Consider the following 26,923-nt stretch of genomic DNA (forward strand, 5'->3'; position numbering starts at 1 on the left):
CTTGTAATTACGAGGGAGGAGGTGGTAGTATTGAGTAAATCAGCATGACTTACCATATGAGAGTTTTTTATGTTATAAATATTCCCTTAGAAAAAAAGTAGGGACAAAAATAAAAGATAGAATTTAGGGTCTTAAGACTGATTTATAAAATAGTTATGTTTTATAATATTTCTTTTTACAATTAAGAAAAAAGAGAAGAAACTACTTTGAGATATACATCTTTCTCTTTCCTTGCTAATAACATTTTAATTTGGAATTTCTCACAATATTTGTCTCTTTTATGTGCCATCTTAATTTTGTCAGAAATGATCCCTGTTTGACAAAAGGCAACTTAAGCTCTATTTTCTAGACTAAGAGGAAAATTTGGTGATAGCACTAAATGGTTTAGAGATGGTGGGTACATTTCAGATATACGGAAGTCCTTATTAGGGTCTTCTAGACCCTTTCCTTGCTTAGAAAATCAGTCAGAAGCAGCATGATGGTTTAAAAAGATTATGGCAGGAGTGCAAATTGGCACAACCACTCCGGAGAGCAATTTGGCAATTCTGCTTCTAAGTCTGTACCCTAGAGCAGGGGTTCTCACAATGTGGTCTCTGCACCGGCAGCATCAACATTACCTGGGAACTGGTAAGAAATGTACATTTTCAGGCCTCACCCAGGCCCCCTGAATCAGACACTCTGGAGGGTGGGCCTATTAACATGTTGCAACAAGCCCTCCAGGTGATTCCGATGCTCACTAAAGGGGAGAGAACTTTGGGCCAGAGAAACTCATGCCTTGTGCACCAGGAAACACAAGGAAGCTCACTTCAGCTAAGGGTTCATATGCAATATCTCATTTAATTTTCCCGGCAACCTTATGAGCTTGATTCTGTCATGAGCCGCATTTTACTGATAAGGAATTATGCCCATAGTCACAGAGCTAGTAGGAGGTGGAGCTGGGACCTGAACACGTTCTTTTAACTACAGTGCACTCTTTAAAACTGAGAATCTCAGAGCAGACTGGAGAAATTTGTATTTTAATGGATTTGGGGAAAGTCAAAGACAGTAGCTTCTGCTGTGTATTCAGGAGAAAAATCCTTTTAATTGATTAAGGCATTCACCTGTACATTAGGCACTTTACATTTATTATCTCATTCCATCTTTATAACAATTCTTTGATGCACACCTGTTATCTCCATTTTATAGATGAGGACTTACGTTCAGAGAAGTTAAGTAATTTGCCCAGATTCACACAGCTAGTAAATACCTGGACTTGAGCCCATACCTATCCCTAAAACCTATGTTCTTCGTGCTGTAGCTAATTTTCTTTCCTTTTTCCTTAGTCAAGTTCAAAATCAGTTCTAAATAGAGCATGAACTGCTCAGGTTATGTATGGATAAGAACAGAGATGTGTTCTAAATAAAGAAGTAGGGGCCGGCCTGGTGGCACAGCGGTTAAGAGCGCACGTTCCGCTTCGGCGGCCCAGGGTTTGCTGGTTTGGATCCCGGGTGCAGACATGGCACTGCTTGGCAAGCCGTGCTGTGGTAGGCATCCCACATATAAAGTAGAGGAAGATGGGCATGGATGTTAGCTCAAGGCCAGCCTTCCTCAGCAAAAAGAAGAGGATTGGCGGCAGTTAGCTCAGGGATAATCGTCCTCAAAAAAAAAAAAAAAGAAGTAAAATGCCTTTGTCCATCATAAAATTAAGTGAAGAACAATGAAATTATAAAATAAAAAGATATTAAATTTCTCAAAAGACATTTATTCTTTTGTGCTGACTTCTTTTTTTCAAAACTCATGGAGAGTTTCCTCATTTAAGAGAAATATTTATTTTGTTTTCTTTCCTGTGTCATGATTTCTCTGATTTTGGCATAGAACAGACTCTGGGATTACTTATTCAAATAATAACTATTTCCTATCAGCTGGCCTAGTATTCCAGGATCTTCAGGGCTCGAGTTTGGGACAGTTCCAGCGCGTGTGTAAGCCCAGAGCTTGAGCACCAGTCCGCTTGTGGAATTTTTCTTCTGAATGTTCTGGTTCTTTCAGGTGAAAATCATAGCGATGAATGAGAATGTTGCTCTTAGGTCAGCCCTCGATAAGAACCTCAGGAGTGCTGTGACCACTGCTTTCCTCATGCTCCCCGAAAGCTTTTCTGAAGAAGACCTCTTCCTAGAAATTGCCGGACTCTCCTATTCAGGTTAGTAGGTTTGATGCCCATATTTTCTGCAAGAAGGAGATCTGCTGTTTGAGAGCCGTGCAGACATCCCGCCTCCTCAGCCTACACTGGAGTTGCAGCAGCCTTGGTTCTGATCCCATCACTTCCTGCGCAGGTTACGGCAGAGAGCCCCGTGATTTGCCTCCAAGGCCTCTTCCTTTCCACGTCTGTACCCTGTACCCCGGGGTAATCTTTTTATTGTTGTTAATTTTTATTTTGAAACAATTTCAAACTTTCAGTAAAGTTTCCATAATAATACAGAAAACTCCCCTATACTTCTCTACACTTTCCCCAGATTTACTGATTTTAACATTTTACCACCTTTGTTTTATCATTCTTTCTGTATCAGTGGTTTTCAAATGTTAGTGTGTATCAGAATCCCCTGGAGGCTTGTTAAAACAGACGCCTGGGCCCACCCCAGGCAGCTGATTTAGCAGGTCTGGGGTGGAGCCCCAAAATTTGCATTTCTAGCAGGTTCCTGGATGATGCTGATGATCCTCCAGGGATCCTACTTTGAGAACCACTGCTCTCCCTGGATATGTAAATACGCTGTATTCTGTATTTCTTTCTCAACTGTTTGAGAGTAGGTCATACATAGCATGTCCCCGTTAGACCATATTCTTCTGTATATGATTCCTAAGAACAAGGACATTCTCTTACATAACCACAGTACAGTATCAAATTCAGAAAGTTTAATACCAATAACAGTACTTTTATCAAATTGATGATCGGTATTCCGAATTATTGTCCCAGTAATGTCCTTTATAGTATTTGTTTCCCTCCAGTACATGGTCCAGCCAAGGATCATATATTCTATTTAGATACCATGTCTCTTTTATCTTGCAATCTGGAACGCTTCTTCAGCTTTTCTTTGTCTTACAAAGACAGCCTTTCTTTGTCTTATATGACATTCACATTTTTGAAGTCTACGGACCAGTGATGTTTGTGCCCTGATAAGCACAAGCTCCCTTCTGAGCAATCTATGGGGAGAAATTTGAGCATCATGGGAATATGCTGCTTCTTATCAAACTGTCCCTCCTGGGGTTGAGCATCCGTTGATGACTCTTGCTTGAACCAGTCCTTGCCGTGATGGTTGCAAAGCGATGACCTTCCAGCTGCGCCCTTCCTCCGCGTTAAGGAAAGCTTTCCCCTCTTCCCATTCGTTTATTTACTTGTCTAAATACTGACTTCCTTTCCCTTTCCCCTTAAACCAGTTGTGTTCCTCAGAGATGTTAGGGGCTCCCTCCAAGGGTGAGGGGAATGCTGAGAAGATGGAGACCCTTCCTCACCCTTGCTCCAACCAGGCGAGTGCTGTGCTGATCTGTTTAATGTATTAAGGACCCATGTGAAATTTCATTTACACGAAAGTACTCTGCTATTTAAAAAACAGGTTGAAAACTACTTTCTTAAATAAATACCTCTTTCTCAATTTTTATATATGAGTCAAAGAACTCTATGCTCAAAATATTGCAAAAGCAGTATACTCTTCTTCTGAATCCCTGTACAGGTAAGATTTCACAGAAATGTAATGCTGATGGACTGGAGCCCTTTATTGACTTTGTGGGAGAAGATGCCAAACCGTTCTCTGCTTTCCCACCCCACTGCCACTCCTCTGTTTTTTCCCACGTAATCAACATCAGCATAGTGTTAGGTGGATTCGAGGAGTTCTGTATAAATTCTGAACATTGACTGAAGAAGTTTATCCACTCACATAACTGCTTTTACCTATTTGCAGACTTTAAGTTAGCGTTCAGGCTGCTGTCAGTCTTTAGCGGAGTTTTGCTTTGCCTCCTGGAAGCACTGTGTTTTGTGCTCCTGGTTTATCCTGAGCTGTGAGGCGTATACAAATTGATCAGTGAATGCTTGCTGACTCATAGCAGTGTCATCTTCTGTTTGGCTTCCTTTATAACATTTAATAAGGGCTGCTGGGTAGTAACACTGTACCAGACACAGATCAGTAGGTAGGTGAGTAGATAGATAGATCGTTTATTCCATCATTGAATCCTCACACAACAGCCCTATTTATTCACCAGATATTTATTGTGTGCCTTCCATGTGCCACACTGTGCCAAGGCCTAGGTGTACCTTAGTGAGCAGGACACGAGTAAAACTCCTCATGGAGTTTATGTTCTTTTAGGAGAGACAGACAATAAAGAAGCAATAAAGTAATTTCAGTGCTATAAAGAGAAGAAAATAAATCAGGATGAGGGCAGGGCTGTCTTTACAGTGCACTGTCAGGGAAGGCCCTCTGAGGGATCTGAGATACCTGAGCTGAGATCTCAATAGTGATACGGAGTCAGCCCCAGGCTGTCGGGAAAAGAGCAGTAGGGGAAAGTGAGTTGCTCCCTCCAAGCCTGGTTTCAAACTTCGGTGTGTCTGACTACAGCTTTCTCAGCTTCCAGCCTCTCCCATTTGTCATCCAGTCTCCTCTGGTTTTCTTGCCATTATGTTTTTTATTGCTTAACCCAGATTTGGATCTGAGAATTTGGCCAAGTATCCTACATTACTCATTTCAGTGAAGTTGGCTTCTTTTTACTGCAAAACTTAGGACACGATACTTGGCAGATCCTCCCTAGAGGGAGCCAGTTCCAACTCTGTGCAGTCCCTAGCTTATGACTGAGGCGTTTTCCAAAAGGCCTTCTCTAAGCCAGTTGTTTAGAACTCGGAACATGTTTTCCCATTGAGTCGTTATGTATGAAGGTGTTCCTAAGGCAGGGCGCGGTCTGATTAATGGTTGTCTAGTCCATAGTGTGATGGAACTAGACTAGAGTAGCGAGGCCAGGAAGGATCTAGGCCCTGCAGGTAACTGTCTTTCTTAGGTATGAGACTTGCCCCAGGTGATGTGTTGAAAAGCAGGCCTTTCCTCCTGCCTTTCTTAGGCTTCTGAGAACCCAGTATCGGCACTGACTGGTTTCTATCCTTCCACAAAGCACCCAAACCTCCCAAGCCCTCAGAATATTCCAAACTTCAAATTGTCCACCAATCTCATTTTCATTTGCAACTTTGACATTTATTTTCCACCTGTTTCCAGTTGAGAGATAATATGTTGTCCTTAACCTGTGAAGTTCACCGTTTCTCCCTGGAAAGGTGGGGGGAGGGGAGGGCTGGGACAGAGGAAGCAGTCCCTCTCGGTGTTGTTGGACATGTTCCTGCCGGTAAACACTGGCAGAGGCAAGCAGCAATAGTAGTAGTAATAATAGCCCCTTACATTTTATACAGTATTTAAGGCTCACTTTGACTGCCCTGGAGTCAGGATTTATGGCATTATTGTTGTGAGTGATGGTGAGAAAGGAGTAGGTGGCAAATGAGAGCCTGCAAAATTGGGGAGGAGCAAAGCTTTCCAATTCTTCAGTTATTCTTAGAAGTCAGCATTTAAGTAAGCAGAAAAAGAAAACCAAATGAACTTTAAAGGGTCACTTTGAACTTTCTTATGTAAATACAAACTATTAAAATGACTAATTTTAGGTAATGATCCTGGTTTAACATTTATCAAGTGAATCAGCATCCCATGCGTTCTAAAGAATTAAGATGTAATTTCACATTAACGAACTTACACAGTCACAGTGAGTCAGTGATAGACTTAAAAACAACAGGGGTGGAAAAGGCCCGGGCTTGTGAAATTCAGAGCATGGCTTGTTTAGGGAAGATGGAGTAGATTGGGGTGACTGAAGTTCATGGCTTTTGGCAGAAGGAAATGGCATTTATTATTGTGTGCCAGAAACAACTCTGAATGCTTTTGATGTAATAAGTAGTTTTGTTATCCTTGTGACACCCCTTTGATTTGAGTGCTCTATTACCGCTCATTTTACAGATGAGAAAACTGAGGCCCAGGGAGATTACCTGTCTAACGTCACTTGTCCAGTAGGTTAGTAGATGGTAGGGCTGGAATTTTAGCCTACGCTCTTAACCATTTAACTTCTCTGCTTCTGGTATTTTGGAGAAGAGGTTAGACCCAGGCCAGGTTGAGCAGGGCATTGAATACAAAGTTAAAGGACATTGGAAGTTGACAACCTGTACACAGCTAGGCGTCATAGAAGGTTTCAAGCATTGCAAGATGGTCTAAGATTTGTTGTTGTAGAAAGATAATTTTCCCAGCACTGTGCAGGAGGGAGAGAGACCAAAAACAGGGAACAGTTTTATTCATTTAGCAAAGAATCGTGGGTCTCCCATGCCAAGCACTCTTCCAAGCCCCCAGCATCCTACTTCATTGATAGGTACTGCTCAGAAAAGGGTTGCTGTTGCTATTTCTTACTAGTATTGTGTATTGTTGTCGGCTGCTTAGGTTTTCCTTGGGTTGGGACACCATTATTTGTCCAGTCTTTCAGTGGTTGGTGGACACTCAGGTTGGCTTCCTTTATCACTGTTTTGTTTCTGACACTGCTGTGAAACTCTTTGGACAAATTACTTCGGTAGCGGAAGGGGGTGTGGGGGCCACTAACTCCCTTGAACATATTCTCCAAAGTGGAATTATGTTTTCAGTTATAAGAGTTATAAAACTTGTTACATGTTGACAAATAACTCCTGTCAAAATTAGCGGATTACTTAGATCAGGTGGATTGAAGCTTGACAGCCTGATTCATTTGGCCCTTTACAGTCCTTAAGGAATGCAGGACGCCTTCCAACATGCTCCTGTAGGAGAGAGTAGGTTTCTTTCAGTGCCAGATTGTCTGAACACAGGCTCAGCTCCTTCTAGGAATAAGACAAAGCAGTGAGGAAGTTGCCAGTTGAGTGATTCTTGGAGAAAAATATTAGAAATGGGTGCCAGCACTCCAAAGTGTGAGTAAACATCCCCATTTCTGGATCCTGGTAGAAGCCAATGAAGAAACTTTTTCTCTAGAGTGAGAACTCTTAAGATTTATTACATGACAGTCATACCATCTGAAAGCTTGCAAGCAGTGTCATTGGCTGACCTGCATATTGGGGATTGACTGTTTCAGGAATCTGGAAGCATATTTCTCTATGCTTGGCATGCTTGGGCTTTTGCTGAAGTCTTCATTGGAATTCTTTGTACCCAGTAGTCACTTGTTAATTTCTGAGAATGCAGCACTTTTAAAGCGATGTTATTAATAACATCTAACGTTTAAGGACACTGACTGTGTGTCAGGTACTGTTCTAAGTGTTTTACAGGTATTTTCTCAAGTAATCCCTGAGACTTATAAACAAGTTACTGTTAGCACTTCCATTGTACACTGGAGGATACCAAAGGCCAGAGAAGTTAAGTAGCTTACCCTGTGTCATGTAACTTGTAAGTGCCAAGCTAGGATTTGAACACAGGCATCTGGTTCTAGATCCCTTGCTCTTTTTTTTTTTCAAAGATTTTATTTTTCTTTTTCCCCCTCAAAGCACCCAGGTACATAGTTGTATATTTTTAGTTGTGGGTCCTTCTAGCTGTAGCATGTGGTATGCCTCCTCAGCATGGCCTGATGAGCGGTGCCATGTCTGCGCCCAGAATTCGAACCAGCGAAACCCTGGGCCACCGAAGCAGAGCACACGAACTTCACCACTCAGCCACGGGGCCGGCCCCTAGAACCCTTGCTCGTAACCCTTCACTGTTCTACCAAGGGTCTGTCTGTCATGGCAGGTGACATTTCTGGTTCTCACCTGGGACACTTCTCCCAGGGACCCACGTTGCTCACCCTCCTACTCTGTCATCTTTCTCTGCTTGTGTTTTCTCTATAGCTCTTTCAGCTGTTTGAATACTGTTTGTTTGTATGTGTGTGTGTGTGTCTTTGGTCTTTGTTCCACTGCTGGAATGCAGAGGGCAGGAATTTTTGTCTTCTTTTGCTCCCTTTACCCCAATGCTAACTGTGGTACCTGAGACATACTAGGTGCTCAGTAACTATTTACAAATGAATGATGAATGATTGTGATATTGGTTCCTTCCTGAACCAGTATTGTAAAGCTGATTCCACCCATCCCTCCCTTCACCCATCCATTTTGTGTTCTCTAAAGTGTGGAAAAGAAAAAGTGATTCAAATTTGTATCACCAAGTGCATCAACCATTCATTCGTATCTCACTCTCGTCCACATGTTGGTGAGTGTGATATGGTGTCTTTTCTGCAGCCATGGAGATAACTTTTGAGGATGTGTTTGGAATGGCACATTAGACTGCCCCTGGAAATACTGCCTTAATCATAAATTGCTGGTGTGAATGTAAAATGGTGCAGCCACTTTGGAAAACAGGCTGGCAGTTCCTCAAAATATTAAACATGGAGTTACCATTTGACCCAGCAGTTCTACTCCTAGGATCTACCCAAGAGAAAGGAGAATGTGTGTCCATGTGAGAACTCGTAAGCAAACGTTCATATCAGCATTATTCATAATAAATAGCCAAAAAGTGGAAACAACCCAAATGTCCATCAAAGGAGTGGATAAATAAAATGTGGTGCATCCATACAATGGAATTTTGTTTAGCCATAAATAGGAATGAAGTACTGGTACAACGTGATGAACTTTGAAAACATTATGCTAAGTCATAAAAGACCATTTATTGTACAATTCCATGTATATAAAATGTCCAGAATAGGCAAATCTATAGACAGAAAGTGGATTACTCTTTGCCTCGAGCTGGTGGTAGAGAGGTTGGGGGAGATGGGAAGTGAATGCTAATAGCTACAGGGTTTCTTTTAGGGAGGCTTAAATGTTCTCAAATTAGATGGTTACATAACCCTATAAATGAGCTAAAAAACACTGAATATACTTTTCATGGGTGAATTTTATGGTATGTGAGTTATCTCTCAAAAAAACACTTAGAAATGAATATTATTTTGCCATATCAACATCCAGTTTGCCCTACTGTTCTTAAATGTTACCACATAAGAAATACCCACTTCTGGAACCTGCACTGAAATGATCTGTTTTCATGTCACTTGCTGCCTGAGGTAGGGCCTATATCTTTGTTTCTCCACTGTCTAGTACAGCTCCTAGAACATAGTAGCTACCCAAATATTTATTGGACTGAGATGGCAGCACTATTTCAGTTAGTTTAAGAGGGTGGGGCCGCCCTGTGGCTGAGGGGTTAAGTTTGCACACTCTGCTTCGGCAGCCCAGGGTTTTGCTGGTTCGTATCCTGGGCGTGGACATGGCACCGCTCATCAGGCCACGCTGAGACGACGTTCCACACGCCACAACTAGGACCCACAACTAAAAATATACAACTATGTACTGGGGGGCTTTGGGGAGAAGAAGGAAAATAAAATCTTTAAAAAAAAAACAAAAGAGGAAAAGAGTTAGCCGGTCATCATCTTCAAAGTCTCAGGGCTTCCTGTACCCTCCATCTTTTGCCCATCCCAAATACACATCATAACAACAATAATTTCCACTTTACAGTTTACAAAGCATCCTCTAATACTTTAAGTAATCTCTATCTAAAAGCAACCTTGTGAGGTTAGTATGATTGTTACAGCCATTTTACAGAGAAGGAAATTGACTCAGGAAGGTAAGTGACTTGACTCCAGGCACCGTGGGACGTTGCCAGACTTGAAAGCCTTTCCACTGACTACTCGTCCCTCACATCCGTGTGTTCATAGTGAGGCCCCTGACCACTGGCGGCATGCCGGAATCACAGAGCAGGACAGCTACAGATGGTCTCCAAGCCTTTGAGTTTGTCTGTTTTCAAAGTCAACAGCGATTACCCTTTTGGTTCCCCATTGTGTTAGACTGGCAGTTCTCTGCCTTGAGCAGTCAAGAGTTAAACCCATCAGTAGAGGTATAAAGTAAAAGTCACCGTTGCTTTTCTCAATCCCTGTGTTTTGTTGCAAATATATCTCTGGAGGTAGGAAAAATTCATTCTTATGATCAGTTGCTGGTTCATGCTGTGCCTACGATTTTATTCATTTTGTTCTGAAGAAGCGGGTAATAAGCCCATTTGCTTTGCTATTCCCTGTGGCCACACTGGTTCTGCTGCAGAGCGGTTGGAGAAATTCAATTCCGCAGGCATTTATTGACGTGCCTTCCATGTGCCAGGCAGTACACAAGGGGCTGGGGATGCAGAGGTGAATAAGTCCGTCCTTGTTCTCAGAGTCCATAGTATTTTCCAGGCCCTTCAATCATAGCGTGTTCTTTTGGAGAGGATTTGGATTCATTTGCTTTTACATTAAAATACCGTCCCTCTCTCGGAAAGTTACCATCTAAAATATAAGAACTTTTTGTTTGTTGAACATATAGAAAGAGGGGAAATGACCCAAATATTTAGAACTCTACAGTGCTGCAAATTGATCTTTCACTTCAGAGCCGGCAAGGTTCGATTCCGAGTTTGATGACATTTCATCCCTTCAGGGATTCATGGAATCCATTTATAGGCTCTAAATAAAAATATAAGGACTTACACAACTGAAGGGTAACCCAGCTGCCTTTCCACTCACATTTGCCAAGACATCATGTCTGTGCATCCTGTGAATTTATTTAAAAATGCTAGAAGTAATATGCCACCATTACGGAAGTGAGGGAAATGATAGAGGAAAACTAGTCACCTAAGATGTCACTTCTCTGATTCTGAGAGGATGGCTGGACCGTGGACAGGTTACTTTGCACTTCATCTCCTCATCTGCAAAATTGGGAATAATTAGGACCTCCTTTATGAGGCTTTGCCCGCACTGAATGAGATAGTAAGTGTAAAGCATACACATAAAAAAGGCCACAATAAATGTGTATCTTATTAGAGCAAAAATACCTATTTTTATATAGTCCCTTTGTCTTGTTTTTCCTGTTTTTTTACAAAGTTGTTTTCTTGTACTTTTGTATCCTGGTTTCTTAACTGTATGTTGTTATATGATCATTTTCCATCTTGCTGTGTGTGATTACTGTAATTTTTTTTTCTAAAATGGGATCATATTAGCACCCATTTCCATTTCTTTCTTTTAAGTATGCTTCTTGGTGAGGAATGTTGGCCCTGAGCTAACATCTGTCAGTCTTCCTCTTTTTTTTTTTTTGCTCCCCAAAGCCCGGTACATAGTTGTATATCTTAGTTGTAGGTCATTCTAGTTCTTCTGTGTGGGATGCTGCCACAGCATGGCTTGATGAGTGGTGTATAGGTCCCTGGCCAGGATCCGAACTGGCCAACCCCTGGCCACCGAAGCAGAGTGTGTGAACTTAACCACTTGGCCACAGAGCCGGCCCCCACTGTAATTTTTAATGGTTACACACTGTTCTGTGGTAGGTTATGGGTATACTGTCCTAGCTTATCCATTCCCCTTTTGTTGGGTTGCTTGCAGTATTTCAGTATTAGAAATCGTGCTTCAGTGGTTAGTTGTGTGTGTGTAGCGTATTCGCTTACTTCCTGGGAAGTCTTAGGCAGGTTACTTCATGTCTGTGTCTTTGTTGCCTTGATGCTAAATGGGGATAGGATGGCATGTACCTGAGAGGATGGCTGTGTGGACAGAATGAGGTGATAGCACAAAGCACTTGGGACGGCACCTGGCACTTACCAGACACCAGTGAACGTTTCCTCTTAACCTCTCTTTGGGTTTATTTCTTTGGGCTTCTTTCCAGACATGAGGTTTCTTCATTCCCCACTTTCCAGAAGGATTTTAGCAGTTAATGATGTCAACAGCATTATGTGAAAGGACCAGTTTCTCTACACCCTCACCAGCAGTCGTCCCAGAGTTTAACTGTGGAACTCTCTTTCCCTTTAAAATAAGAATGAAAAAATAAGTTCATCCTATTGACGAAAATAATCCATAACCAATCTGTAAATCAAAATGGGGGTGAGTTTATCATGAGCCACATCTGAGGACTGGCTTAGCCCAGGGCCTGCCTTCCCCAAGGAAGGAAGGGCACCAAAGAAGTGGGGTGTAGAGAGTGCTTATATACCATCCTGAAACAAAGAGCATGCATCACATATAATAGGAATGTCCCTTTTACAACAGTCACAAGATTGCCTAGCCAGCACAGCACAGTGATTCACACAGCAGGTAGCAGGTCTGCTGTCTCAAGCTGGGTGGTCACAGGGTGGGCGCAGCAATCAGTTCCTAGCCTAGGGAGAGATGCTTATCCTTAAGGAAATGCCATTGTGGGGGAAGTTGCATCTTTATCTTAAGGCCATTTGTTCTTGTCTTTGGGACTTAGCAAATGCTTAAAGCAGATATAGGGTGTATGCTCACCAGCCACTTTAGGCCCTTTTGGAAGAAACAAGGTCAGGCTGAATGAGGTTTACACCAAATGGCTTCGTCATATACTCCAGTATCCTATTGCTTGCCATTAGTTTGTCAACCCATATTCGAGCAGCTGTTATGACCAGAGCTTGCTTCTGCTCGCTGCCTGAGCAGTTAGACCTCATGCCACAAAGGTCAGGGTCCAGGAGTTGTTTCTAAGTCTGTTTTTTTGAAGCTTGCTGTCCCCAGCTGCTTTTCACCAAATTGTGTGTAAGTTGGTCCTTTGAAGCTTAGAAACCCAGCATATTTTATTCCTTATTCAAGTACATACTTGTGAGTATCTTATTTTTCTAGAACAAGCCAACAGTTTGCTCTAGGAAAATCTGTTGTGCCAGGTAATCATCTCAGTGATGCCTTCCCTTCTTCAGAGAAGAAAAATCGGCAAGGGTAACCGTGTGTCCTGCTTTGTCCAGTTTGTACTCATCCTGGCGTGATTATTCGTGGAGCCCCCTTCACCCTCAAAAGTGACCTGGTTTGGATGATACATTGTATCGTCACCTCACCCAGGACATTGCTCAGCAGCTGGGGTATCTCTCCGCCTACACTTGCCACCTCACTGCTCCCCTGGACAGCTTCCTGTCTGTCCCACAAAGGTTCCGGCCACGTTGCTATCCCCAGGCTCTCCCTGGGAGGTCCTCCCTTGACTCCAGCCTCTTCTGAATTAACATTAGCGCAATAGGCATTCACTCTGGTTTTCTTGGTTTACCACTCTTTTTCTCCCATATCTTGCTGATGATTGTCAATGGCATAGGCAGGGCAGGCACGTTAAATTTGTTTCAAAAGTTGCTCTCTGTCCTTCAGAATTGTTTATTTTGCAGCTCTATTCAAAGTTCCTCATTTCTTACCTCTTGCAATTTATAACATTATATCTGCCTTCAAGTTCATCTTAAATGTAAACCTCTTCTTATGTAAACCTCTGCTTCCTAGGACTTAACACTCACTGCTCTTGCGCTTATCAAATATAGTAAGGTTGTTTATATTCATAAAGCACCTCCAAAGCCCTCCTGCAAGCACAGCAGGCAGGGCTGAGCTGAGTAAGCAGCCGCAAGGACACGCCTAAAGTGGTTGGTCACAGGCAGGGTTTTGTTCACAAGATGGAAGTTTATGAATGCAGAAGCTTCTGCATTGGGAAGACAAACACAAGTTAGCTTCTCTACGAGGATTACCTTTTGTACATAGGTAATGCTATTTTAATGGGCATAAAAGGCTTTGTAATTTGAGAGGCTTTCTTTTCCCCCAAACAGTTGCCTGTGTTCCTTGGGTCATGTCTTCATGGTTTTAAGGAGGCAAAGCAACTGTTTTTTGGGGTTTTTTTTTGAGGAAGATCAGCCCTGAGCTAACATCTGCTGCCAATCCTCCTCTTTTTGCTGAGGAAGATTGGCTCTGAGCTAACATCTGTGCCCATTTTCCTCTACTTCATATGTGGGATGCCTACCATAGCGTGGCTTGCCAAGCGGTGCCATGTCCGCACCCGGAATCCAAACCGGCGAACCCCGGGCTGCCGAAGCGAAACGTGTGCACTTAACCGCTGCACCACCAGGCCAGCCCCAAGCAACTGTTTTGAGTGAAGAATCCTGCCAGGTTGGATTAGTGCAGAACCAGTTCATGGGACAGAATGTGGATTCTCAATGGAAAATTTGTTTTCCCGTTTGTTTTAACCAGGCGACTTTCGGATGGTGGTTGGAGAGGATAAGGCAAAAGTGTTGAATATTGTGAAGCCCAACATGGCCCACTTTCGTGAGCTCTATGGCAGCATACTGCAGGAGAATCCCCAGGTGGTGTACAAAATCCAGCAAGGCAGACTGGAGGTAAACTGTGTGTGAAAAATGAAATGCATCTTGTTTCTACGGCAAGACCTATTTTAAGGGAAAAAGCAGAGGTAGAGCAGTGGGACTAGTGTGGTCATATTTATAGTCTAAAAAGTTAGGCTTGTACGTAAACATATTCTTCTGTGTATTTGGAATAATGCTAAAAGGTAACACAAGATACTAGTAATAGGAGCCTGCCCTTGGAGAAGGGAACCAGGGGCTGACGGGGAGAGGGACTTGTCTTCACCATGTATATCTTTTGCCATTTGAAAGTCTTACTATGCGTATTAATTACCAATCAGAAACAAGTGAAAATAAACTCTCAGATTACCGTCTTTCCATCCCCGATCCCATTTGCCTCCCCAGAGGTAACCTTATTGACAGTGTGGTGTATATTTTTCCAGGTCTTTTTGCATGCACTTTTGCATATACTTATTCATATACACATGTATGAAACAGTTTAGTCTTTTTTGTTTGGTTTTGTTTTACATAAATGGACTCACACGTATTATTCTGAAGCTTGTTTTTTCCCGACTTGTATGTTTGTCGTGTCTTTTGCTATTTCAAATAAAACTTTCTTTCAAGGTATTTTAAAAAATAATAGTATTAGGGGTCGGCCCGGTGGCACAGAGGTTAAGCTCAAGTGTTCCACTTTGGCGGCCTGGAGTTCACCAGTTCAGATCCCGGGTGCAGACCTATGCACTGCTTGGCACGCCATGCTGTGACAGGCGTCCTACATATAATATAGAGGAAGATGGGCACAGCCGTTAGCTCAGGGCCAGTCTTCCTCAACAAAAAGAGGAGAATTGGTGGTAGATGTTCACTCAGGGCTAATCTTCCTCAAAAAAGAATGAATAAATAAAAATTTTTAAAAATAATATTAAATATTTGAAAATAAAAATCAAGGAACCTTTCTTTTGAGAAAAATAATTCAGATTTAAGATTTTTTTACACTATAGAAACCAGTTTTATTAATCTTTAACATAAAGAACACTGTATTTTACTTTTTTTTATGCTCTTCCTCTTCCACATACTAGGGGCAACTTAAGTTAAATTGAATAACAAATTACTGGAATTTCTAGAACTGAAAGGGAACTTTAAAAAATAGAAATTAAAAACAAATAAAAAGTAAAATAAAATAAATAAATAAATAATATAAATTATTTTAAACATAAGAATAGACAAGCCCGTGAATGCCCAAAATAGCCACCACTCAGTTTAACAGATTTTTGCCATGTTTGCTTCAGGTGGAGGTATTTTGTTTTTAATTTTTGCTTTTTCTCAAAATAATGCATTCACGTGGTTTAAAAAATAAAAGTTACCTTAATATTTATAACAAAAAGTAGAGTTCCCTGCTGTGCACCTTCTTAGATCTCAGTGCTACTTCCCAGAGGACGCTGCTTTCATCTCATTGGCTGATTCTTCTGATATTTACCTCCATGTTTCTAAATGCAGCTATGTGCTACATAACGACGTTTCGGTCAGTGATGGACCACATGTACAGCAGTGGTCCCGTAAGATCAGTACCAGGTAGCCTAGGTGTGTAGTGGGCTGTACCATCTAGGTTTGTGTAAGTGCACTCTATGATGTTGGCACAACGACGAAATCGCCTGATGACACGTTTCTCAGGACATATCCCCATTGTTAAGCAACGTGTGACTGTGATATGATTTGACTGTTAGTTACTGATTTTTTCTGATTTTATACTTTATTTTTGTCATCTTTCTATGGAAGATGAGGATTTTTTACTCTCTTGTGCCACCCCCATCAACGTACACACTCATGGACACACACGTACACTCTTCCCCTCCCACCTCACCGCCTCTTGCTCCATGTTATTTCATAATTTTTGGTTGGGTTAATAATCAGTATTTGCTTTATTACGACAACTTGCTTTTTTTCCTTGCTGAGATACACTACTATGAAATTCCTGTACAACTTTGTTTTTCTTGGAGTTAATAATTGTTTAATTTTTTCACTTGCTTAGTTGTCTGCGTACCTGTAACTAATTCATCCTCAAACGTTCTTAGAAAACTGTAAAATTTCTCCCATTGTAGACAAACACATCAGGTGTTTTCTGTTTCTTGTTTTTCTTGGGGACCTTCTTCCTGGAGCCCTCTGTCCCCTGTTCCTTTCCGCCTGGTGGTTTTCCAGGATGCTGCACGGCTCTTCTCCTGGAACCTCCTTTCATTATCACCCTGAGAGTTTCTTTGCCTTTCTCCTTTGCTAGTTTTTGAGTTTCTGGATTTTTCCCTCTCTCATGGTTTACACTTTAATTTTGATGAGGTACATGCCTTGTAGTACCTTCCTAGCATAGGTTGTGAGGAGGTAAATTTTTTGAGACCATGTCAATCTGAAAATTCTGCCCTCATACTGCTTGCTAGTTCGGGCTGGATATCACGTTCTGGGTTGGAGATAATTTTCCCTCTGAGTTGCTAAGTAACGGCTTCATTTCTTCTAGTTTCTAGTGTTGCATTAAAAAGTCCAACAACAGGGGCTGGCCCCGTGGCCGAGTGGTTAAGTTTGCGCGCTCCGCTGCAGGCGGCCCAGTGTTTCGTTGGTTCGAATCCTGGGCGCGGACATGGCACTGCTCATCAGACCACGCTGAGGCAGCGTCTCACATGCCACAACTACAAGGACCCACAACGAAGAATATACAACTATGTACCAGGGGGCTTTGGGGAGAAAAAGGAAAAAAAATAAAATCTTTAAAAAAAAAAAAAAGTCCAACGACAGTCAGATTCCCTGCCCCCTGGATGTGACCTTTTTATCTCTGATGTGTTTAGGATCATCTCTTTTTTTCCATAGTCCTTAAATTTCATGATGATTTGCCTTTGTCTTTGTCTCTGCTTTTCATTTATTATTCTGGCATTTCAGGAGCCTTTTCAGTCTGGAAATTCATGAGCCTCAACTCAGGGAAATTTTATTTTATTATTTCTGTAATAATTTCTTCATATCCATTTTCTTAGGTGGTCCTTTCTGGAATTCCTGTTAGTTGGTTATTGGACCTCCTGGTTTGATTGGTTTTATCTTTATTTTTTTTCTCTTTCCTGTTTCTTTGTTTTTTCTGTTCTGCTTTCCAGGAGAATTTTTCAAATTGATCTTCTAACACTTGTATTGAATTTTTAATTTCCTCTGCTTCTTCTTTTTTATAGCATCCTATTCTTGTTTTATGAATGTATTATCTTTCATCTCTTTAATGATCTTTATTATAATTTTTGAAGTTTTTTTCTTCCTCTCTACATTGTCTCTGTTTCTCTTAGTTCCTTTTTTCTGTTGATTCACTTTCATCTGTTATGTTAGAGGCTTTGCTCAAATATTTGGCTTTGTGACTTGTTTTTAAAGAGAAAGGCACTTTTTAAAAATGCGGGCTGGAAGTCCTTTGTGATGGAGAGGGCTTGTCATCTGGTGGGCTTCACTATAGGATTATGGGGCAAGGACCTGGCTGTTTTATTGAAAGACCCCAGTGTCAGTATCTGTAGAATTTCTCCTGAGAGACATCATTTACCCCCTAGCTAGAGGATGGGGCAGGGTAACGTGCCTACCTGCCAACTTTGTAGAAACTGAGCAAGGGAAAAGGACTGGGCATTTCCATTAACTATGGAGATGAACTTTTCCACATTCCTCACTATGGCCTGCAAAAGCCTGCATGATCTAGGTTCTAACTGACTTCTTATTCTGGGGAAACTTACAAGAATAAAATTTGTGGGCTAAGCTACAGTTCCCAGCACTGCATCTGGTCTTGAGGCTGCAACTGGTTATCTTCTCCCTCGTCTGCTACCCATCCTAAATTCCCCTCACCCTCGTCTAGCACTTCTGCTGATCTAGTTGAGGTGGCCCAGATCAACATTGCTAAGGACTCTAAGACCCTGCTCACCATGTCTGTCTCAGGCTGTGGCTACTGTACTTTCCATTTACCATCGAAAGTGGGCAAGGGGTACTAAGAGATGTATCAGCAGCCCCACCTCCTGATGATCAAGGTCAGTTACTTCTGCCAGCATGGTGACTCATTTCTTTGCTAGACTTTTGGCATGGGATTCTAAAGTGATTGGGTGGCAGTCATAGCTTTAAGTTTAATAGGATGCTTGTAGGAGAAGCATTCCTCCTCTGGGAACTAGGACCTCTAGACTCACAGTCCTAAAGTTGTGGAGATGGGAGGCACGGATTTCCCAAGTGGGTCACTGGGAATGACGGTAAGCAAGGGCCGTTCTCCTTGCACCCCTTGGTTCCCAGATCCACGTGTTCTACCAATTGGGAACATAGTACTGTATAACAGTCATTAATTTAGGATATAATGCCCCCCTATTCTCACAGGGTGTCATCGCCAAGCTGGTGCCTCAGCTGTTCTTCATTGCTCTATCATAGAATTTTTCAACAGTGGCACTACTGACATTTTAGGCTGGATAATTCTTTGTTGTGGGGGCCAAAAATTTCCCCCCTTTGAGAACTACTGCTTTACCAGGCTAGCAGCTTTGGTGCAGTGTGTGGTATGAACAGTGGAGCCATGCTCCTGTGTCCGTTGCTGCACCTCTGCACCTCCTTTGCTCTAAAGTGGGCCCCATAAGTGATGTTCCATGATCCAACCATGTCAGTGAATCAAACATTCTGTAAGCCCTGTACAATGGTACTGGCTAGGTCCTGGCGGGCAGAAAAGGCAAACCCATGCTCAGAATATGTTGTCACTTCCATTCAAGATGAATTGCTGCCCCTTCCCAGGTGGAAGGGGTCCAGTGTAGTCCAAGTGGCTGGTTAGTCTCGAGATGGTCCTTTTATTAGGATCTCAGCATTGGCCTCTGTTGCTGTCAAGATAGACTTTCAGCAACAGCAGTAGCTAAGTCAGCCTTGGTGAGTAGATGCCCATGATATTGGACCTAGATAGGACCTCTGTCCCTGCCACCATGGCTACTTCTTTTATGAGCCCTTGTGCCAGCACTAGGATGCGTTGTTGAATCAACTGGCTGAATTGCTCTTTTGGTTGTTGTTGCTTCCTCTGTGATGGATGCTCTCTGATGGACATCAGCATACAAAGATTGTCACACTTTGTGCCCCCTCCCATAGATCCATCCACATGCCTCTTCCCCCAAATTCTTTGTCTTCAGTCTTCCAATCTTTGTTTCTTCAGGCCCTAACCAACCAGTGAACCATTCTCCACTCCCCATGAGTCGTTCTATATTCTTACCTTGGGCCGCTATTTCCATGTGAAGTGAATGACCAGGTGAACCACTTGAAGCATACCCATTGGGAGGATTTCCCCTCATCAGTGTCTTTCAGAGCTATCCCTGAGAGAGGCTAGAAGGCATCATTTTCAGCTTGTACATACCAAGCCAAATCATCCATGAAGTAAGCTCGTCCTTTATCCTCCTCCATGTAGCCATGTACATGAGCCAATGGAGAAGTAGAACAGAATGCACTGGTGTCTCAGCGCGTAGTGGATATTATGGGGGTCTAGGTTTCCTGCTTGTGCACCTTACTCGTGCCCACTGGCCTTGCTCATGTCCAGTGTTGGTGTCCCTCTTCCATCTTACAGTAGATTGCTATTGAGCCTGCCTGACCTTATGACTTGGTGAATCTTCCAGATCCCAGCTCATGATGGACAGTTCTTGATTCATGGTCATTTGATGTCCCATGGTTAAAAGGTCCATGTCTACCAGGGTCTAGTATCTAGGAGCTGATTTCAGTTGGTATCTGGTTCTTTACAGCAGATGGCGTGGCCTTGCTCCAGAATCTCAGCAGTCTACAGTGTAATTCTCCTGCTGGGAGTTTCCCAAAGCTTCTTTCTACACTGAGGATGCCGTTAGTGCCATGAAGTTTACACAGTTACGTGGCCTAAGTGTCAGGACTGCTTACACTACTGCCTGGATCTGTTACAGAGCTCTTTTCTGCGCTGAGCCCCTCACAAACCTGGCATCGCTTTATATCACTTGAAAAATGGTCTGAGCACTATTCCCAAGTGTGGAATGTGCTGCCTACAGACCCTGAAGAAGCTCGTCAGACATTGTGCTTTTTCCTTAGTGGTGAGAGGTGCAAGACGCAATAAGTTGATCTTTACTTTGGAGAGGATATCCCAGGATGCTCCAGACCACTTGATCCCTGAAATCTTCACTCATCTGGTGGATTCCTGAAACTTCATACAGTTCATCTTCTACTCTCTGGAGTGCATATGTCCACCAAGGCCTCCCACACACTTGCCCCTTATTGCTCACCAGGGGACTGTAGCAGCCTATCGTTGATGCAGTGGAACAACATGAGATTACACAGAATGTCCAAAGAGACGGGTTTCCTTTGAATACCTTATGGCAGTGGATGGGAGGGTTAACATAGCCCTGAGGCAGACCATAAGGTGTACTGTTGTCTGTCTTGTATGAACATGAGCTCCTTCTGATCCTCCTTCCTAACAGAGTGGAAAAGGGTGTATTTGCCAGGTCTTTGGCCCTGTCAAGGCACCTACAGTTCTGTGGATCTGTGCTGGCAGATTTAACCACACCTGCAGGCACAGCAGACGCAGTTGGGGTGTCTACTCGGTTGAGTTTGTGGTCGTCTAATCTAATCTGCCAGAATCCATTTGGGTTTTATGAGGGTAAGACTTAACGAAGATATGATGAGGACCATCAGTTCTTTTATTATTCAAGGTTCTCCAGAGAAACAGAATCAATAAGATATGTATAGAGAGATTTATTTTAAGGAATGAGCCCACATGATTATGGGGGCTGGCAAGTTTGAAATTTGCAGGGCAAGCTGGCCGGCTAGGGACCCAGGGAAGAGTACGCTGTAGTCTTGAGTCCGAGGGCAATCTACCATCTTCCTCAGGAGAGTTCAGTTTTTTTTCTTAAGGCCTTCAACTGATTGGATGAGGCCCACCTACATTATAGAGGGTAATCTGCTTTACTCAACGTCTACTGACTTAAATCTTAATTACATCTGAAAAAAATACCTTTACAGTAACGTCTAGGCTGACGTTTGACCAAGAAGCTGGGCACTATAGCCTAGCTAAGATGACACATAAAATTAAACATCACACCCCTGCATCCTTTTGGTCTACAAGTGGCTCTAGTCTCTGCCATTCCTCCCATGATGTGTTTTTATTTTTTAAGTTCTCTTTTGGCCGGGGGATAAGAATGGCAGCTTCAGAGGCTTCCACTTGGCCTTCCACACTACGACAGCTCCAAACTGCCATCTCAGAGTGTGCTTTCTAAAAGGCCCACTCCTGGTACCAATTGTGAAAGATGGGATTGGGCATATTTGAAACAGAGACCTCATCGTATCCTGTGGTGGCTCTGTGGAAATAGTCAGCCCTTCCTAATTGTCCCAACTGGGGACAAAGAGGCCAGGCCTTTGTATTCCTGCATTTTCCAGTCATTGGATATGGGCAGCTCCCTTTTGCTGAGGACGGTTCTGAGAAGGACTCTGAGAGAGGGTTCAGCCAACCTTCCTAGCAGCTAGTGGAATGAGTACCTTGGCCCTGATGCCAGGTTCTGAGTGATGCAGCACAGCATCCACTATCATATGACCATATCTGCTCTTTTAAAACATCAGCTTTATTGAGATGTAATTCACACGTCATAAATTCAGTGGTTTTTAGTAAACTCACAGAGTTGTGCAACAATCACCACAGTCTAATTTTAGAACATTTCCCTCACTCCAAAGAAACCCCATACCCTTTAGCAGTCCCTAGCTTTCCCTCCTCCAGGCAACCACTAATCTACTTTCTGCCTCTATGGATTACGTATTCTGGACACTTCAAATAAAAGGAATCATATAATATGTGGTCTTTTCCATATCTGTTTTTAAATTGCAATTTGACTCTCATGATTTAACTGAGTGCTTTCACTTTCATGTTTTAATGAGAATTAAAGAGTAAGATCATTAGGATTTTAGCAATTTATTTGAACATGTTGCCTAATATTTTGTGTTTAAACACATGCTTTCAAGAAAAAATTCCAGTGTATTCTTTTCCTAAGAGAAAGCAGTGGCAAATACTATTTTCTAATTCCTCACGCCAATTTGGCATCCTGGAAGTTTCATAGGTAAAACCTTACAGAAATAGAAGGTCCTTTTGACTAATCTCAATACTTGGCCCCAAAATATGAGTCCATAAATGTCATTTCCAGCAAATTTTACAGAAATATCCACATTTCTTGTCATTTATCTAGCCAAAGCTAAATAGAGGCCCAATCCGGTGAATTTAGAACCATCTTAATGATAAATATGAAATATTTAGGTTAAAAAGACCTTTCACCATACTGGAGCCACTAAATAAAAGTATTTTCTTCTTCTTTGCATAGATTTTATACATAAAACTAGAAAATCCAGACATTGGCATGTATCTCAGTAAATATTTGTTGAATGAAAAAAAGAGGTAGAATGAGTGAATTCTAATTATTAATAAAGTTGGTCATATCTAGAAAATCTGAATCTAAAATTTAATACATTTGTTTGTCTAATTTTCATAAAGATTGGCACCTGAGCTAACATCTGTTGCCAATCTTTTTTTTTTTTTGTCTTCTCCCCAAAGTCCCCACGTATATAGTTGTATATTCTAGTTGTAGGTCCTTCTGGTTCTGCTATGTGGGACACCACCTCAGCATGGCCTGACTGAGTGGTGCCATGTCCGCGCCCACGATCTGAACTGGCGAAACCCTGGGCCACTGAAGCAGAGCGCCCGAATGTAACCATGGGGCCACGGGGCCGGCCCCTCGTTTGTCTGATTTTTTTTCTTACTGTTCTCTTAGTTAAAGTTAAAACCTAAACATTTGTTAAAAGAATACAAGATAGATTCTTACTTGGAAAATAATGTGATGAGCTGTTGAGGGCAGTGTTACTGGTTCTCAACTTGGCAGGCAGTCAATGTTTACGTGATTTTACAAAAATTTAGTTCCATAAGGTAAAGTGTAATAAACTGGGAGGTAGGGATGCTAGGTGTGGCCTCAGCCTGGGGCTAACTTTTGATTCAAATGTTTCTAAGTAAAGTCTGATGCATAGTTTCATGTAAGTTTAATTTCTGTGTTTATCTTTCAACTTGATGTATTTTAAAATACATTGAGAACAGAAACCACTGGTATAACTTACTCCTATTTAAGAAATAATAACTAAGTTTTACTGATGCAGTTGTTCATTCCTTTATTCAACCAATGTTTTTTGAGTACCTACTATGTGCTAAGGGATTGAAAGTGAATAGGATTAGTCTTTGTCATCAATTTAATACTACAGTTTATGACACAGAGCATGGTATCTAAAAAGCCCTAAAGGCAGGAGACACAAATTTAGATCCCACGCTCTCTTGTTGGCTGTATGATCCTAGCTGTGTTACTCAGTGTCCCCGTGTTTAAAATGGGAGGGATCATTTGTGTGCCTGGATTTGCTGGGGCTGCAGCCTCACTTTCTTTAACTGCTGGATTTAAAACAAATAGAAATTTTAAAACTGAGTCAGAAATTAATCCTTGAAGGCGGCTTCTATTCTTTTCTTACATAGAAGTAGAATATTATAGAAAAAGAATTGGCTTTTTTGAAGGGGCTTAGAATCCTGAACACATACACATTCAGTTTTAGAGAGAGTCTCCTTAGCATGCTGCCTAGTCTAGGTGTGAGTTCATCTATATTTGTATGATTTTAAAAAGAACTCGTGTCTTTGAATATTTATAGAATTCAAAGCATTTTCCATAGACGTCATCTTTTTTTTTTTTTCCAGATAGATAAAAGCCCAGAAGGACAATTCACTCAGCTAATGACGTTGCCCAAATCCTTACAGCGACAAATAAATCATATTATGGACCCTCCTGGAAAAAACAGAGACGTGGAAGAAACTTTATTAAAAGTTGCTCACGATCCTGACTGTGGAGAGGTGGTGCGTCTAGGTATGTTTGTGACTCTGGCGTTGAAGAAGTGCTGGCTGTGGCTAAAAGCAGGCTTTCTTTGACTGAAATGTATTCCTTATTCTTTCTTGCCCAGTGAGCTTGGGAGATAGATGGCCTCTAAGAAGAAAAAGCAGTAACAATCTGGGATTTTTCCAAATATAAACTTTCACTTGTTTGAAGTGGGGTGGTGAAAGTACTTCTGTTTTCAGATTCCTGGGCCCTAAATCACTGTCGAAGGGTGAAACAATGTTTCTTTTGGTTCCAAAAGCATAACTTCTAGAAGGTATTTCAGAGAAGAACACGTCTGTGTTCTTCATGGTGGTCTAAGAAGGAAGGAGACCGGTGACATTTTTAGTGCTCTTAAACATCAAGAACACAGCTTTTGTCAGCTGACTCCCATTCGATGTGTCTCATGGTGTATTCAGCAGGTTCCCTGTGACATGGCCTGTGTTCTACATATTATCCCCAAGGCCTGCCTAATATTTACCAAAAAATCTGAACCTCATCTTCAGAGACCCACTTCCCTTTGAGCTGTTAAAGGTAATTTACAAGGTCAGTCAGTAAAGAAATGATGATGAAATTGAAAACGACTTCCTCCCTCAGATGAGTACATTCTGCTGTTTTATTGAGTAAATATTTACTGCGCTCCTCCGGGGTGCAAGCCGCTGTGCTAGAGGCCATTCACAGTGATGGTGTTGAACATCATCTGCAGTAGGCAGACTCCACATGCACTCTCAGGACCTGCGCCAGGTTGTCGGAGGTCAGCAGGTGCCCAGGCTGAAGAGAAATGTGGAGACATATTGTTGGTTTGTTTTTTACTTTAACGTGATTCTGGTCACTGTGTGATGTCTGCCGCCTTTCTGAGCGAATGGAGGATTGTACTGTTGTTCCTCACTTAGGAGTCCTCTGTATGTGTTTTCAGAATGAGTTTTTCTTCCATGCAGAAACATTTGTTTATCTTTTCACATCTTGGAATTGAGAACCAGCAGCCTTAAGCAAATTTAAAGTCATAACATGACCTTTGAGGGTCACCTAACCCACCCACTTGTTTTAAGGTGAGGAGGCCCAGGCCCAGAGGAGGTCAGTCATTTGTCTGTGCTCACACAGCTGGTTGGTGATGCAGCTGGCAGCTCCTGTTTCGTGACCTTCAATCCTGATACCGTTTTCAGAGTCACTCTGTGACACCAGACAGAGTTAGATTTGTTGGTTTTATTGGATAACTGGGAAGAATAGATTTCAGATTTTAAAAGTGTGACTATGACCAACCTCTGGCTGTCTCGGAACCTGTTTGGTTTTTCTTCACAGGCCTTTCGGCAATCGTGAGACCCTCTAGCATGAGACAGAGCACCAAGGGCATCTTCACTGCTGGTAAGCACTTCAGGAAGTTTGTGCTCAGTGCGCCTGCTGGACTGGGTGGCCTCAGCACTCCGGGTTAGATGTAAAGCTTTGTCTGTATTCTGCAAGTCCTTGGGAAATGATGAATTTTGATGGTCATAGACTAGGGCATGGCAATAACATACAGACGGTAGAATGGTGCTGTAATCTGGTTGTCTGAAAAGTCAAACCAAGTGATGGACTGTTCGAAGGCTTTACTGCTCCTCTCAGTTTTCTGAATAACTCCTTGTGTACGGGTTTTCTCCCTCACGTTTTTTATTTATGAAAGTTACATGTGCATATCATTGCAAAACAGCAGTGCCTTGCTCTTCCCCTCATTTCCCCTCTTCAGAGACAACCGCTGCCAGATCTCTTAGTTATTTTTGTTTTCTCTGCCAACTCTCTAAATGATAGTCTTAGGCTGTTGCCTCTCTCCTTGTCAGCTTTGGGCATCATCTCTTGACTTCTCACTCTGGCAGATTAGAATTCAGCTCTTCCGTTCACCTCACCACACACGCTCCCCCTGCCATCCCTCTGTCCTCTTAATGTAGTTGTGGGGAGCTCTGCTGAAGTCCATCTTCAGAGCTGACATTGTGTGACTGTGTTAATGTGGTTCATAGGTGAGCCACATAACAGACTTTTCCTTCCCTGTGAAACTGTCTTTGCCCACGGAGACTGTCTTCACCGTCTCATGTGAGGGGTCTCGTTTCCTGTATCTCGTGTCTTGTACTTCGTGGTGCACGCTCGTTTTGGTGAAGCACACCATCTAGTGATTTCCTGAGGAAAGGTGCATGGGAGTCAAATTTGGGACCATGTATGTCTAAAAATATCTCTAATCTAGTCTCACACATAATTGAGGCTTAGGCTGGATGTAGATGAGAAATAATGTTCCTTTAGAATTTTGATATCACTGCTTCGATCATCTTCCTTCCAGGGTTGCAATCCAAGTCCAAAGGCATCCAGATTCCTCATCCTTTGTGTGTGTTCTTTCCAGAAGCCTGTTAGGTCTTCATTCCCCCAGGGCTCTGACATTTCTCGGTGATGGGCTTTGCTGTGAGTCTGTCTTTATCTAACGCTGGGCACTCATTGCCCTTTCAGCTTGGAAACTCGGAATATAAGAATATAAGAAAACTCTCTTATTCTTTCTTTACTTTCCTCCCATCTGTTTTCTCTCTTCTCTTTCTGAAACTCCTTTTATTCAGACCTCGGACCTCCTAGGATAGTCCTTTGGTTTTCTTTCTTTCATCCCTGTTTTCCATCTCTTTGGCCTTCTGCTTTGCTTTCTGGGAGATTTTCACTTTAGCTTCCAAGCCTTCTATTGAGGTTTTATTTCTGCTATTATATTTTTAATTTCCAGGAGCTTTTTTGTTTTCTCTTTTTGTTCTCTGAATAGTCCTTTTTCTTTTTTGAATTTTAAAACATCCTGTTCTTGTTTTATGGGCTTAAGCATTTGAGCATATCTTTGGATATTGCCAAATGGCCTCAAAGTGGTTATGTCAATTTATAGTCCACTAGCAGTAAACGAGAGTTATGGTTTCTCTCCAT

The 26,923-nt window shown here is 42.2% G+C and overlaps 1 protein-coding gene across 4 annotated transcripts in view; it reads left to right on the forward strand.

Annotated features, from left to right (window-relative positions):
* Positions 1 to 26,923, forward strand: part of TAMM41 (TAM41 mitochondrial translocator assembly and maintenance homolog) — a 46,681-nt gene that overhangs the window by 11,789 nt on the left and 7,969 nt on the right. For 2 of the 4 annotated variants that reach the window (XM_008538116.2, XM_070574728.1), the window contains exons 4-7: positions 2,026 to 2,176; positions 14,008 to 14,153; positions 23,839 to 24,004; positions 25,310 to 25,372. In XM_008538116.2, the coding sequence (XP_008536338.1) occupies positions 2,026 to 2,176; positions 14,008 to 14,153; positions 23,839 to 24,004; positions 25,310 to 25,372 (526 nt within the window). The remainder of the gene's footprint in view (positions 1 to 2,025; positions 2,177 to 14,007; positions 14,154 to 23,838; positions 24,005 to 25,309; positions 25,373 to 26,923) is intronic. The other 2 variants (XR_011526866.1, XM_008538117.2) reach the window with 2 other exon arrangements.

Source organism: Equus przewalskii, chromosome 15, assembly GCF_037783145.1.
Source record: "Equus przewalskii isolate Varuska chromosome 15, EquPr2, whole genome shotgun sequence".
Lineage (NCBI taxonomy): Eukaryota > Metazoa > Chordata > Mammalia > Perissodactyla > Equidae > Equus > Equus przewalskii.